This window comes from Leuciscus leuciscus, assembly GCF_965113295.1.
Source record: "Leuciscus leuciscus genome assembly, chromosome: 13".
Classification (NCBI taxonomy): Eukaryota; Metazoa; Chordata; class Actinopteri; order Cypriniformes; family Leuciscidae; genus Leuciscus; species Leuciscus leuciscus.
Window position 1 is genome coordinate 35,157,543 of NC_138737.1, and position 14,312 is coordinate 35,171,854.

Below are 14,312 nucleotides of genomic sequence, written 5' to 3' on the forward strand. Positions count from 1 at the left end.
AGATGAGAAGAGTAATCAATTAGATTACTCGTTACTGGAAAAAGTAATGCCGTTAGTAACGGCGTTATTTATAACGCCGTTATTCCCATCACTGCTAAAGGGGGCGGGTCTTTGCGAATGGTCAGTTAGTAGCTAGTAATTAATTACTTTTTTTTAGAGTAACTTACCTAACACTTGCCATTACAAGAAAAATCTATTTATTTAAATTCTTAAATAAAGATAACCTACAAATGTTAACATTGAACTAAATGCCAAATACAGTTTATTATAACCAAAATATCTACGAAAACACTTTAAAAAAGCTTTTAACAGGAAACTTATTTTGAAATGTCTATGCTTTACTTACAGCTGCTCATTCAAAAAGACGAGGGAGATAAAATACTCAACAAATTGTAACATAAACACCATAAAGTAAACACTGTCATAATTCATTAATAGCAATCACTTGGCATAAATGTGAGGCATTCATTGCTTGAGAACTGGTCTGAAACTACAAGCCTGTAGAACAATTCTGCGTTTTATTTTATTTTTTACTTTGAACTTGTTTTATTACACTTTTTTTATTTATTTAATTAAATAAATATTGAATTAAATCATATCCTTTTGAATTTTAATCATCACATTTTGCCGTGTCATGATTCCAGTTATTTATTTATTAACATTTTCATTTCATTTTATTGATTTACTTTTTAAATGAACTAATATGTAATAAAACTGAATAATAAAAAAAAATTTAAGACAATTAATAGACCCTGGTTTGCATTGAGGATACACTCGTTGCCTCTCTGGTAGTGTGTGTTTGAACATCTCTGTAAAGTTTACATGAAAAATGTCCTTTACCGCATTTATTTGCTGTATCCTACAAAGCAACTGTTCTCTTCTCTGTTTTATCAGGGAAAGAAGACAAATTACAAACTTCCTGTGCTCGACCAGTGTTTACTCGGCCTTTCCGAGCCCGAGAGTAACGGAGACTGTCGCCAAGATACCGTACCACATCAATTGTGGATGCAATGTTATTTCCAGATTACATAAACTTAGTGTCCCGCCCTTATACTATTAAATAGGGGCAAATGTGACTGAATGATCTTAAAATGTGTTTTTCATGAGTATTTTTTTCTTGTTTTCCATCTAAATTATCTAAATATTCTTTAAAAAAGGCCAATTTACTTGAAACATTTCCAAAATGCATTTGTTAAACATAGACATAGCTAAATATTGTAATATTTATGCTTTAGCAAAACTATGTTTTGCTATTTATTTAGTTTTTAGGATGTTTAGACATTTTAAATGGCAAAAATACTGATAAAAAAAAAATATATATATTTAAAAAAAATATATATATATATATTCTTTGCATGACAGTGCTGCCCAGACCTGAATACTTGTGAAGTTTGCAGTCAGAGATGTTTTCATGATGTGCTTAAAGTTTCCAATGACCCAGATTTTCTATCTCCACCATATATTATTCTTGTTGAGTCAGGCAGGAGCTTCACCTTCCTTACGCAGAAGGATCTGCCAGATTACCCTTCTGTAATTCTGTAAAAATTTTATGTTTACATATCTGTTATTTTCTTACTTGGACACTTGTAAAGTTTGCGTGCCTGTGCGATGTCTCCTTTGCTCAATCTGGTCCTCTGACCGATGGGCGGCCGAACTCCGTTCACATCATATCGTGGCAGAATGGTGTCCAAAAATATCCCTCTGTCAGCAAAACAAAAAAGGCATCACTTTAATCAGAATGAACAAATCCTTCTTGTTATTTTAATCCTCTTGTCTCTTATTCATTCACTATCTCTTGTTTCCAGGAATGTCTAACAATCCTCTCCACACCCACACACAGAATCACGTGTACTTGTATAAACACAAACGTTATCTCACGTTTTAAGATGGCAAGTTTCAGCAGATGTACAGAACTCAACAGGCTGTGTAATCATTTGTGGAGCAGACAACAATCCAAAGGGAATTCAAGCCAAGCTGCGTTATCCGAGGAAGCAGTCATGGAAGTTGCGGCTTTGTGGCTCGCCTGCTCTTCAGTTATTGTGTTAAGTGTAACACTGTACAATGTAGATTATACTTAGAGAGCTTTGCCTTGGTTTGAAAAACATTTGACATCTTTGACTCCCATTTGGTTGTATTGCAATGTCTAAGCCTCAAAATACCGGAGGTACCCATATTTTTCAAAAGATAGTACCATGATGCACTGCAGTATCTGTATGATTTCACATGCAGTACTCGCTCAGTATTGGCATGTATTACTCGAGTCCAGTGCAGCAAGCACAGCTATTTGACAGCATCTTATGAAGCGAATTACGCAAACATTTAAAAGACAAAAACATTTGTCTGACGCATCTGTACATAACAATTATAACGCATCAAAATAGCGGATATGAAATAAAACAACATGAAAGTGAACTGCACAAGCACCTCCAAAGATGAGTTTGGTGGACTTCAGAAAGGTTTGAGATCGTTTATAATGCTCATATTCGTTATTGAAGACATAACTGTAAGTTTCAAAATAGTGATGCACCGACATACATTTTTCACTGAAACGCCAAAAGTTCTCGTTCAGCCAAAAACTAAAACAGAAGCTTTGGTAATTACATTTGGTTAATTGAACTTATAATCCAGTCGTAGTAAAGTTCTTAAGTGACGACGAGCCTCCTCTAAATATTTCAACTGAACAAATTTAACATATTGCGACTTTAGCATCCTTTTTTGATCATAGTGAAGTGAGTCATGTTTAGCTGCTGTAGCGTATCCACATTATGTGCACGGAATAGATGTTGACACAGCCAAACTGGGTAATTGGAGAAGGCCAAACGAAAAATTTATTTTTGTTTGCAGTTTTCAGACAAATATTTTCAGTTCCGGAAATTTCGGTGCATCACTAGTTCAAAAATCCAGTTTTGGCTTTACAGATTCTCCATTCAATTTTCTGTGAAAGTGAATACTTAAAAAAAATACAAACAGATCTTATATAATTTTTGTAAAATAATGTTCCAAAATGTACTGTTATTTTGTGTAAACTGAAAAAAATTATTAAAATAAAACAGTCCCTAAAATAATGATACATCAACACAAAAATAGAGTTATCGCCATACTACTTACATTGGTGATTCTTCTTAAGCTGGTATTGTACCATGAGACAAAAAAGGTATTGTGACAATGATAGTTTAACACTGGTTACTAACATGTGTCTCAAGTGATTCAATCACAAATGATCAGACAAGACAGATCGCTGTTTGTTAAAGGAATAGTTCACTTCAAAATGAAAATTCTATCATTTACTCACCCTCAAGTTGTTCCAAATCTGTGTGAGTTTCTTCTGCTGAACACAAAATTATTTATTTTGAAGAATGTCGATAACCAGACAACTATGTAAGTCAATGGACCCCATTGACTTACATCGTTGGAAAAAAAGATACTATGGAAGTCAATGGCTAACGTCAACTGTTTGGTTACCGACATTCTTCAAAATATCTTCTTTTGTGTTCAACAGAAGAAAGAAACTCATACAAGTTTGGAACAACTTGAGGGTGAGTAAATGATGACAGAATTTTCATTTTGAAGTGAACTATTCCTTTAATATGTATCAAATTAGTCTGTGACCGCAAATGTTTCATGCATATGAATAGGCTTTTCCAAAAGTTTCTCAAATAACCTAGCTTGTTACACATCAGGACGCATTGTGAACTGTCTGGACCACCTCTGTATGTGGTTTGAGGGAACAGATCGTAAACTTTTCCAACCCAGCAAACCTACAACTGTATTAACATCCAACCCATCAACAGTAGTCTGGATCATAGTGACTTAAAAACATCACAAAAACCCCAATGGTCTGATGACTCTACCACTGATACAAAAACAATGACCTCTCCTGGGACAGTCACTAAATCCGGTCGGTCTCATAGGCCTGACACAGTGGCAGCCGAAACATGATCTGAATCCACGTTCTATTTGGCTATAACCTCCTCATGTATGATGTCACTGGACTCTTGATTGGTCACTTCAGAGTTGAGGCTTCCTAAGAAGCCATGACAGCATGAGAATGTGTTGGAAATAAGCGTAAAATAAGAGTAAATATGGATAAAATATGGAGAAGTCACGTTCTCCAGTCCTACTACTGTAACTCAGGCTGAAAAAAACGTTTGCTCAGTTCAACAGAGAGTGATTCAGTATCAAAAACCTGTCTCTTTTCTCGCACTTCTTTTCGTACTTTGACACTCTTTGCTAGTTTATCGTCTAGCTTTTCACTCCGCGGTGGCTAGTGAGGGTCTGCTCATTTGTTTGTTCCCATGGGAACCTTCCAGTCAACAGCAGGCATGTTCAAATAGGGAAGGATGGATTTCCAGAGCTCAACTACAAGCTTTAAATGAAAGGAATCAGCAGAGAAATGCAACCCACATTTCAAGTAAATAAACAGTTTAGTGATATAAATATGTAGGCTACTTTCTTCAGATTCAAGTCAAACACAAAGTTTTTTTTTACAGCTACAAGAAACAGACTAATTTGAATCAAAACATAAAACATACCATGTACGGTATGTGAATCCCATGAAAGCTTTTAAGATGAATTCCAGGTCATATTGAATGATCAAAAAGGGTAGAATTTTTTTTTTCCTACCATACATTTATCTTACATTTTAATGTACAGAATATATTCATTATAAATACACATATATATAATTATCATCACTGAAATGCAAAAAAAAAAAAAAAGTAAAAGTAAATGTCATACATTATTTAATATTTAATGAAATATTTATTATATTAATACAATATTAAAATATATAATTTTTCTGCTCACTGAAATAAAAAATAACTGTATTACAGTATGTTTTACAGTATTTATATAACTGTAATAAGACTAAGTAATTAGACTCACTTTTTTACATTAATGAGATTTTTACAATAATGGGAATTACAAAAAGCGTAAAAAGAATTGCGTTACAGTGAAAATCTGTGAGGAAATGTAATTTTCAACAGTTGCTTCATTTTATTTATGTGAAATAATGTTTGTCTCTTTTGATTTTGGGGTCAAATGTGACCTGGCTGTTTTTGTAAGCTTCAGCCTTGTTGTCGGTGTGTGAGTATAAGAGCGGAACAGTAGATGTGTGGGTGAGCGCTAGCGCTCGGCTGGTGTCATCTCACACTGAAGACATACTGCAAGCTCTTTATTTGCTTTTGGCTCAACTTGCCGGTACCAGTTTCAAGAAGAAAAACTTCCCTGAGTAGGGTGGGTGGAACGGGGGCCAGGAGACAAAGAAGGAGGTCGGAAAACATGCCCCAGACAAAAAGCTAGGAGGGCTCACTCGCTTCTCGGGGAGAAACGTTTCAAAGAAAAAAAACCTGAGGGAAGGCCATGAAATCCTCCCGATACAAGTGCAATCAAAGAACCTGTCTTCCCACGGAGATTTACAGTACGAGTACTCTGCAAACACAGCAGGGATGATGGGAAAAAAAGACAACAGGACAGTGGACAAACAGAGCAGCCAGTCAGAACGCAGGGACTGTTAGCTTCTCTCAAGTTGCTGTGAAGTTTCTGATGTCCTTCTTGCAAAGTCAAGATTCTTGAATAGAACGATAAATCCATGTGTTACCCTTTAATTTCTGGTATAACGGACAGAAAAAGGAGATACAGGAGAGGAGAAATATATGATAAACTCAAGAGTAAAATACAACCCAGATGCCTCAAGTACACCAAATCTAGTAATCATTTAATAATTATGGGAAGCAGCCCAGGATGAGTTCACCATGTAGTCTATATCTGCTCTGTGCTATTCTTAACTCTTGGATTGAGTTTTCCAGCACACTCCCAGAAAATGCTTTAAGAAACTAGTCCTTGTAGCAGGGTTGCCAGGTTTGCGTAACAAAACCAGCCCAATTGCTATACAAAAACCGCCCAATCATGGCCCAAACTAGCCCATCCAGGGGAGATCCTCTTCTGGGCAGAGGGGGTTCGCTTCAACCCGTGGACTAAAAAATACAACCCGTGCCGACAGTGTAAAAGTAGCCCAATTCCGCAGGAAATTTGCAAGATTTTCAAAATCGTCCGATCGCTGTCCTTCTCACACTAGACAATACATGACTGTCTGGGGTACCATTAGTTGTACCATTAGTACATTACACGACGGATCGGCGAAAGTGGATCACACATTACACAGCATTTTAATAGGAAGAACCGTTGACAACTCTGCCTGGTCTACAAACTAGGTTTCACAACCAAACACATGTGAGTGAAACATGAAATCACGCGTGAGACAAGGATTCTCACATAATACTAAAATCATAAACTGCAAGATGCTTGCGATCCAAGTTGTATGTGCATTGATTTGCAGCGGAAAAGAAAAAAAGAAGAGTACTACTATACTACTATAAATGGTTGCTTACAGAAGCCATGTTTGCTGATGTTTGGTTGCAGATCGTTGACTCCTCCCCCTGAACTTTCCCTTGCCCTGGATCTTGCTCTCTCATTGGCTGTAGATCACCTCTGATGTAATATCCAGTCAAAACACATTTCACGCTCCTGGACTCTTGACAGGTCCAGATATGTAGCATGCTAAATATCTTACAGGCATCAACAACACATCTGCACTTCTCTCAGATCACGTCTTTGATCATTGACATTACGGGATTGTCACTCACGTAAACAAGCACCAATTTGCCTCAGATTTCAGGCAATTGTCTGCAATTTCCACAAACTGTCGGCGAGTAAAAATCGGGGCTAAAATCTTGATGTGTATCTAAATTAAGGCAAGTGAGGTTACTAAAAACTGTTATTTCACATTCCCTGTCTTTACTCTGAAACGGCTTAAAAAGAAGGGGTTTTCCCAAGAGCATAAGAACAGATTTCCACGTCAAAGAAGGCAAAGCCTCAGAGCCACACCTACCTATTATGTCACCACCACATATTCGTTATAAATAGGTGCAGTAAGCGACATCTGAAAAATGATGTTGAAAGAGGATCAAACTGAACTTCACAAAAAACTTGTAGCCAATCAGCAGTAGGGGGCATATACACTAATGTGGGGGAGGAGAGAGTGAGCCAATCAGCAGTAGGGGGTGTGTCCACCCATGATGGGGGAGGAGAGAGAGTGAGCAAGAGAGAGATTTGAAGACTGTAGAAAGAGAGATGGCTGAGAGACATTACAAAAAATAAAAGGTCAGAGGAATATCACTGGAAAAAGATGGGTTATGATCAGGCAAGAGATAGGACTCGTGTTAATATTAGAAAATCTTTCCAGTTCTGGAGAGACCGAAGCGGGAAGGCCTGAAAAAGGACCCAGATATTGCCTTGTTTCTGCTCCATACGGGAGTAACACTGGTTTTGAGTGTGTGCTGCTGGCGACTGACAACCAACTCTTGCTTTTATATACTTGCTTTTATTTTATTTTTTATATGTTCATTTTTTGTTCTTCCTTGTATGTTCATCAGCTTCATATTATTTTTGCAAAGCTTTATTTTCCTTTGCATCTGTTATGATAAAGAGAAATCCACTCTTGGATTGTGTGCTTGTGCATTTGGGGGGCGGAGCAATTAAGTGTGTGGGGGGGGGGGGGGGGGGGGGGTTAATTGGGTTGATTTCAAATATCAAAAGAGTTCAACTGATTCTCAGAAATAGCTTACTGCACCTTTAAGGGCCAAATAAAAAGCACATTAAAATCAGCAAAATCATAATGTTGCCTAATTGTAAATCAGCAGCAAAATGCTTTGTCTGTTTAGCTAAATAGTTCATTTATAATAGCAGTTTAGTATTTAGCAGTAAAACTACTATATAAATGGGTACTAGCAGGAGTTTGATTGGTCAGGATGTTATGATTAAACCTTTTGTTTTTTGATGAGAGCTTAAGTGATTATGCAAAACAGGACTGATCGAGTGTGTCTATCAAAAAACATTATCTGCTAAATTCCCCCTGGGATCAATGTCTCTCCCTCTCTTTCTCTCCATCTATTTATGTTAAACTAAATGAGAGTTGTACATTTGACAACAGACTCATTTACCGGTAATTAAGCAAGGGAGGCAATACAAAAGCCAAACAACTTCTAGTTACATGAAGCAGCACGAATATGCTCTTTAATGTATTATTGTAGTTCTTCTTTTTGAAGCAATGCTTCAACAAAAACATCAACAACAACAACTTTCCACTTGGTTTTAATAAATAATATGTTAATATAAAGTCAATTTCATATTCCCAATAACCCTTAAACTATGTAAACATAATATGGGACTGGAACATGAACTTACATTGGACTGGAACCTGTAATCCTACGATTATTAACAGAATTGTAAATTGTTCAAAAAAGTGATACAGAGGGGGAGTAAAAGGGGGAAAACGAGAACAAAAGAAGAGGAAACAGATGGTTCTCATATAGAGACTGTGTAGACTTGCGTTTGCGTGTGCCTCGACTCATGTTACCCGTACTCTGGGGGAATGTTGGCTGTAGGCTGTCAAAACTAGTCACAAAAAACTTTTGATAAACACATGAAATGGGAATAACATTCCTCAATCCCATTAGCCGAGCCTTTTGAGAATAATACGAGGCATCTCAATCTACAGCTCACATTTCTTTTCCTTCTACTGTATATAAAAAGTTTTTCTTCAAGAGAAGATGGGCTGAATCCCAAAATACTTGGGATGATTAGTGTGTATTAAATTATAGTACTTTAAAAAAAAAAAATATATATATATGTAAAAAGTTACTAGATGTATATGTGAAATAAGTCTCTTCTGCTCCCCAAGGCTGAAATTATTTATCAAAAATATTGTAAAAACAGTAATATTGTGAAATATTATTTCAATTTCAAAGAACTTTGTTCTATTTGAATATTGTGATAAAAAAAATAAATATATATATATATATTTCTGTGATCAAAGCAGAATTGTCAGCATCATTACTCCAGTCTTCAGTGTCACATGATCCTTCAGAAATCATTATAATATTATATAATTTGCTGCTCAAGAAACATTTCTGATTATTATCAATCTTGAAAACAGTTGTGTTGCTTACTATATTTGTGCAAACCATGATATAAAACGTTTTTTTTTCCAGGATTCTTTGAAGAATAGATAGTTTAAAAGAACAGCATTTATTAGAAATAAAAATATTTTGTAACATGCAGTTACTTTTGACCACTTTAATTAATCTTTGCTGAATAAAAGTATTAATATCTTAAAAAAAGACTTTCTGATCCCAAACTTTTGAACAGTAGTGTATATAGTACATATGAGTTACAATAATTTACAGCATGAGGGCTTTGTGGTATCATAACATTTTTATAACATAATGCTTTTTATTATAAAATTTAAAATACTTCAATGTGTGAAGTACATTTCCAAACTGAAAATCAGCCACACTTAAAGGGTTACTTCACCGCTGACAAAATGGGCTTTCAATAAAACTTGGCTGGATAAACAGTAGAAAGGCGGGGGGGGGAAAGTGAATTGGTGCTACCTGAAAAGAGAAAACAGAGAAAAAAGCCTGTTGTCTTCCCTTTTGCCAAAACGTCAATACCCATAATGCACCAGGCATGTTGCCATCCAATGCCATTCCCACTAGTCTGCTATGGATACGCTTACATCAGTCAAATACCAGCATGCTTTAGTAGGAAATACTTCTGAGCAAACTTTTAGTCATAATGGTGTCGTCTTGTATTATTCCCAGGTGCAAGAATTCAAAGAGTAAATGTTTAGCGGGAGTTAGTTACTTTTGTTACTAAGTTACTAGTTACTAAGGCTGCGAAGAATCATAAATTTGGAGAGAAGACAGCAATGGAAAATCTGAAAATCCTCCATGTTTGTAGTCAACATTTCAAACTGAATGACCACGAACACAGTGTTTTAGGAAGGGAAAGGAAGTGTAGATCTGTCAGTTACACCGAAGCAAAACGCCATCGCGTAAAGGTATTCCATTTTTACCAGAATGCTGTTTAAAGAGCAGAAAAACAACAAAACAATTTTAAGTGAAAAACCTACCCTCACAATAACTGTTCTATTAATAACCTTCTGTCGATCCGACTGTCTGTGGGCAGGGACACAAAAATGCAAAAATGCAAAAGGATAATCTGTAGTCCTCACGAAATCGTTTTGCGTCATCCGGTGGACTTTTGCTGACAAATAAACATGAATTTCTCTCCCCAGGTACTGTAACACGGAGAACAAGTAAACATTGTTCATTTACATAAACTACAGACACTGTAATAACACAAAACGGGTTGAAAACTGGTAAAGTTACAGATTAGTCTAGATTAGCATTAGCATGCCTAAAAATGTGGTAAAACTTGATTTGGATTAGTTCTCGCTTGGATTTTGCTATCGCTAAAAAGATATGCCAGAAAGAAAATTCCAGAAACAGGTGAAATGCAGAAAAACAACTGAAAATGAAAAAAATATTATCAAATAGTGTCTAACATAAAGCTAGCCAAGTCAGAGCCACAGTGATAACAGAGTACACTTTGCTAAATGACAGGATAACTCTGAGTGGTTTCACAGACGTCATCAACAGAAATGAGTGAGTGAGTGTGTGTGTGTGTGTGTGTGTGTGTGTGTGTGTGTGTGTGTGTGTGTGTGTGTGTGTGTGTGTGTACGTGTGTGTGTACGTGTGTGTGTGTGTGTGTGTGTGTGTGTGTGTGTGTACGTGTATAAATGCATGTGTGCGTGTTATCATCTGAGGATGAAAAAAGAGGTCCGTCAGTCCAACAGGGGACAGTTCAGACACAGAGATGATGAAACATTTGACATTAATGTTATTTACAGACAAATAAAAATGCGTCTACATTAATAACGTCATGACTCAGTTAAATGTCTTAAGATCAATGCTGAAAATATACCACCAATTTAAATCTCATTTCCTCCTGTCACATATGAATAGAAGTGTTAAAATGGTGATAGAATTGATCTTTTCTGCACAAATTTCACTAATCTTTACTGTTATCTGTCTATATTTGTGTTGCTGCTGTGTCAAACTAAACTTCTATGAGGATCAGTGCTGAAGTCACCAATGCTAGACCCTCAAAAAAACAAAAACAGCAGACGTCATGAACGAAAGGCTGTTTCTCTTTTTCTCTGTGGCACAGTAAAAGTAAATCTGGTGGAAAGCTGAATAAAGCCTAATCTTTAAACCCTTGTCCAAGTTTATTGGCTCCATCAAATGGTACTGGCAGTATGGTGGTTTTATTCTGTGCGACAGTAGAAATGTGTTTAACAGTAGAGATTTGGATAAATCTATACCACGATAGATAGGGTTAGTGTAGCTGCTTTTAGACGTGTATATAGTTGCTGTGAAACAAAATCATACCATGAGGTTTTGTCCTACCGCCCACCTTTATAGTCACAGAGGCACGAGAAGAAACAGGAAGTTAATTACATTAAGCTGACGTCGAGAGATCGGATCATCAACAGAACTGAAGCTAGATGATGTCTGCACCGAACCTTTCCACACACAAAAACCGACTGGCTCAGATTACTCTCCGAACAACTAACAGGCACGCGAGAAGCACAATAGCGGCGTTGTGAAAGCTCAGCAGAACGAGTGTAAGAGGAGCGAGATGCTCAGATAGCCATGCCCGCCTCAAAGTGCTGATGCCACATTCAAAGGTCACCCTGAGGAAACTAATGAGAAGTCTGAGTGTGAATAAAACAGCGCATCTAGGCCCATTATGCCTTTTCAAATATAACCTTTCATGCAGTGTGTTATATAGCTGTTTGTGAATGTAAAAGGTCAGCAAAGTTTTAATGGTCAAAGTTATTGTCTCTTAAAAGAAAGAATCGATTCTGAACTGCCGAAAAAAAGTCGTCAGCAATTCCAGTCTTACTTTCCTGTTACAAACCTATGTAACAATGCAACACATTTGCATAATGCCAGCCTATGGTCTTCATTGGCTGCCCGCAAACAGTCTAATTTGACCCCGCCCTCAAACACTGTAGTTGCAGCTGAGACTGGAAGAGTTTCCGACACGCGCTGTAAGCGGTAGACCAATCATAACAGACTGAACCATATGACCAATCAGAGCAGAGTAGGCTCTTAGAAAGGAACCGTTTTCAGACTCTTTGAGAAATGAGGTGATTTGTGATATATATTATAAGAAAATGAAAGTTTTGACCTTGGATGCATAAAAACCTATTATAGGACCCCTTAAAAAAACGAAATTAGGAACCTTAAAAATAGCATAATAGGGACACTTTAATTATTCATAATGAGGAATAATTGAGGAAAGCGAGGAATCCTCAACAAAAAAAGATTAATATTCAAACAATGTGAATAGCTGTTTGAACTATGACTATTACAAGTATAAAAGACAAAATTATTATATTATAGTTTTGTCTGCCCATGAAAAATTTGCTGAGTGTTGTCGGTATTTACCAGGGTTCTGTTGCACGTTAGGTAAGTGTTTTCAGCATGTTGTTATGTAGTTGCTCGCGTGTTCTGGTTTCATGCAAGGGCATTTCAAGGTGGTTTCTTACCCCTAAGGGGCCGTTCAAAATGCAACATGTTCTTGCATTTAAAAATGAGAGCCGCAGAGCAGAGAAATGCAATGTCTTGAGATCCGTTTTTAGCATTTGCTCTTCTTTTAACTTGACATACTGCTGTAATAAAACTGACAGTTGCATCCGGTCCCACTGTTTTTTCAGAGCCATCCGTCTAGCACATGTTTATGAACAAAACTATTAAAGAGCAGTTTAGTGGAACGCAAAAACCTGCTCCAAAAAACAATTAGAACTCAGTGATTTTCAAAAATGAAAATCATTTTGTTATTTATTCACCTTCCTCATTCCAAACCTGTGTGCTAATATTTTTTTGCTTGGAACACTAAACAATTTTGAAGAATTGTTATGCAGCTCTTGGCAAACAGTGCACAGTGACAAGGATACAAAATTTAAATAAAAGCAAGTGGGAAAAAAAAGCAGAAATATATAAGCTCATACAACTCGGCCATAATCCTGAGCTATATGATGTTATATAGCTGATATAATATTACCTCATTCTGAAACTCATGTCCTAGTCCAGATCATGGTCACCATGAACTATTGTAATTTTGAAAGAGTTATATCTTTCATTAAAATAGCAGCATACAGTCTTGGACCAAAGGTGAGTAAATAATGACCCATTTCTCTTCATTATTTTTTCCTTCAATGTAAGTCAATTAGATTTTTGTCTGTTTTATCATTTGCTATGTAAAAATTTAAGTGTAATTGTGTGGTTAATATTATTTATATTTCATTTTATATGATTTATTTGAGATCTATACAGTTGTAAACAAAATTATTCAACATGACAAATGTTTCACGTGGTTTCCCCAAATTCAATTGAAAATGCAACTTTTAATGACCTCTGCAGTGTCAAAACTATTCAACCCCTTCATGGCAAGCATCTTTAGTACTTAGTAGAACACCCTTTTGCTGTTATGTCCTGCTGCAAACGAGATGTATAACCAGACACCAGCTTTCTTCAAATCCTACCAGAGATTTTCTATGGGGTTCAAGCCAGCTGACAATGATGGCCACTGTAGAATCTTCCAGGACTTCTTCTGCAACCAAGCCTTGGTGGAATTTGAGGTATGATTGGGATCATTGTCCTGTTGGAAGATCCAATGACACCCAAGCTTCAGCTTCCTCACTGCCGGCATGACGTTTTCTCCTAGAATTTCCTGATACTTTAATGAATCCATCTTGCCTTCCTCACGCTGCAGGTTTCCAGTGCCAGAGGATACAAAGCAGCCCCAGAGCATCACTGAGCCACAACATGCTTAACTGTAGACAGAGTGTTCAGTATATGCTTCACTCTTCTTCCTCCAGATATACCGAAAAGTTCCAGTTTTGTTTCATCGCTCCACAGAACAGAAAACTTCATCGCTCCCAAAACTTCTGTGGCTTATTTAAATGATTTTGAACACTTTTCTTGTTATTTTGGGTCAGTAGTGGTATAAGTCTTGGAGTTCTGGCATGGAAACCTCATGTGTTTAGTACACGCCTTAATGTGCAAGCTGAAACCTAAGTGCCTGTTGCCACCAAGTCATGCCATGTCGTGTCTTTTGCAGTCACTCGAGGGTTTTTCTGAACCCTCTTTGTTTTTTTTTCCAGATTTCTTCCATTGATAGCTTCCTTTTTCTGCCCTGTCCAGGTAGTGTAACCACTGTACCTTTAACTTTGAACTTGTGAACTATGCTTCCAACAGTGTCTCTAGGAACATTTATTGCCTTCGCCATCTTTTTGTATCCTGTTTCGTGTTTGTGAAGGGCAATGATATCTTCTCTAACTTTTTGGACCATTTTTTGGCCATATTTCTAACATGCAGTCAAACGTGACACTCAACAAA

At 36.7% G+C, this 14,312-nt stretch overlaps 1 protein-coding gene across 1 annotated transcript in view; it reads right to left on the bottom strand.

The window, feature by feature from the left end:
• Window positions 1-14,312, bottom strand: part of bmp1a (bone morphogenetic protein 1a) — a 100,141-nt gene that overhangs the window by 38,541 nt on the left and 47,288 nt on the right. The window contains exon 7 of the mRNA XM_082188693.1: window positions 1,577-1,701. Coding sequence (XP_082044819.1) covers window positions 1,577-1,701 — 125 coding nt within the window. The remainder of the gene's footprint in view (window positions 1-1,576; window positions 1,702-14,312) is intronic.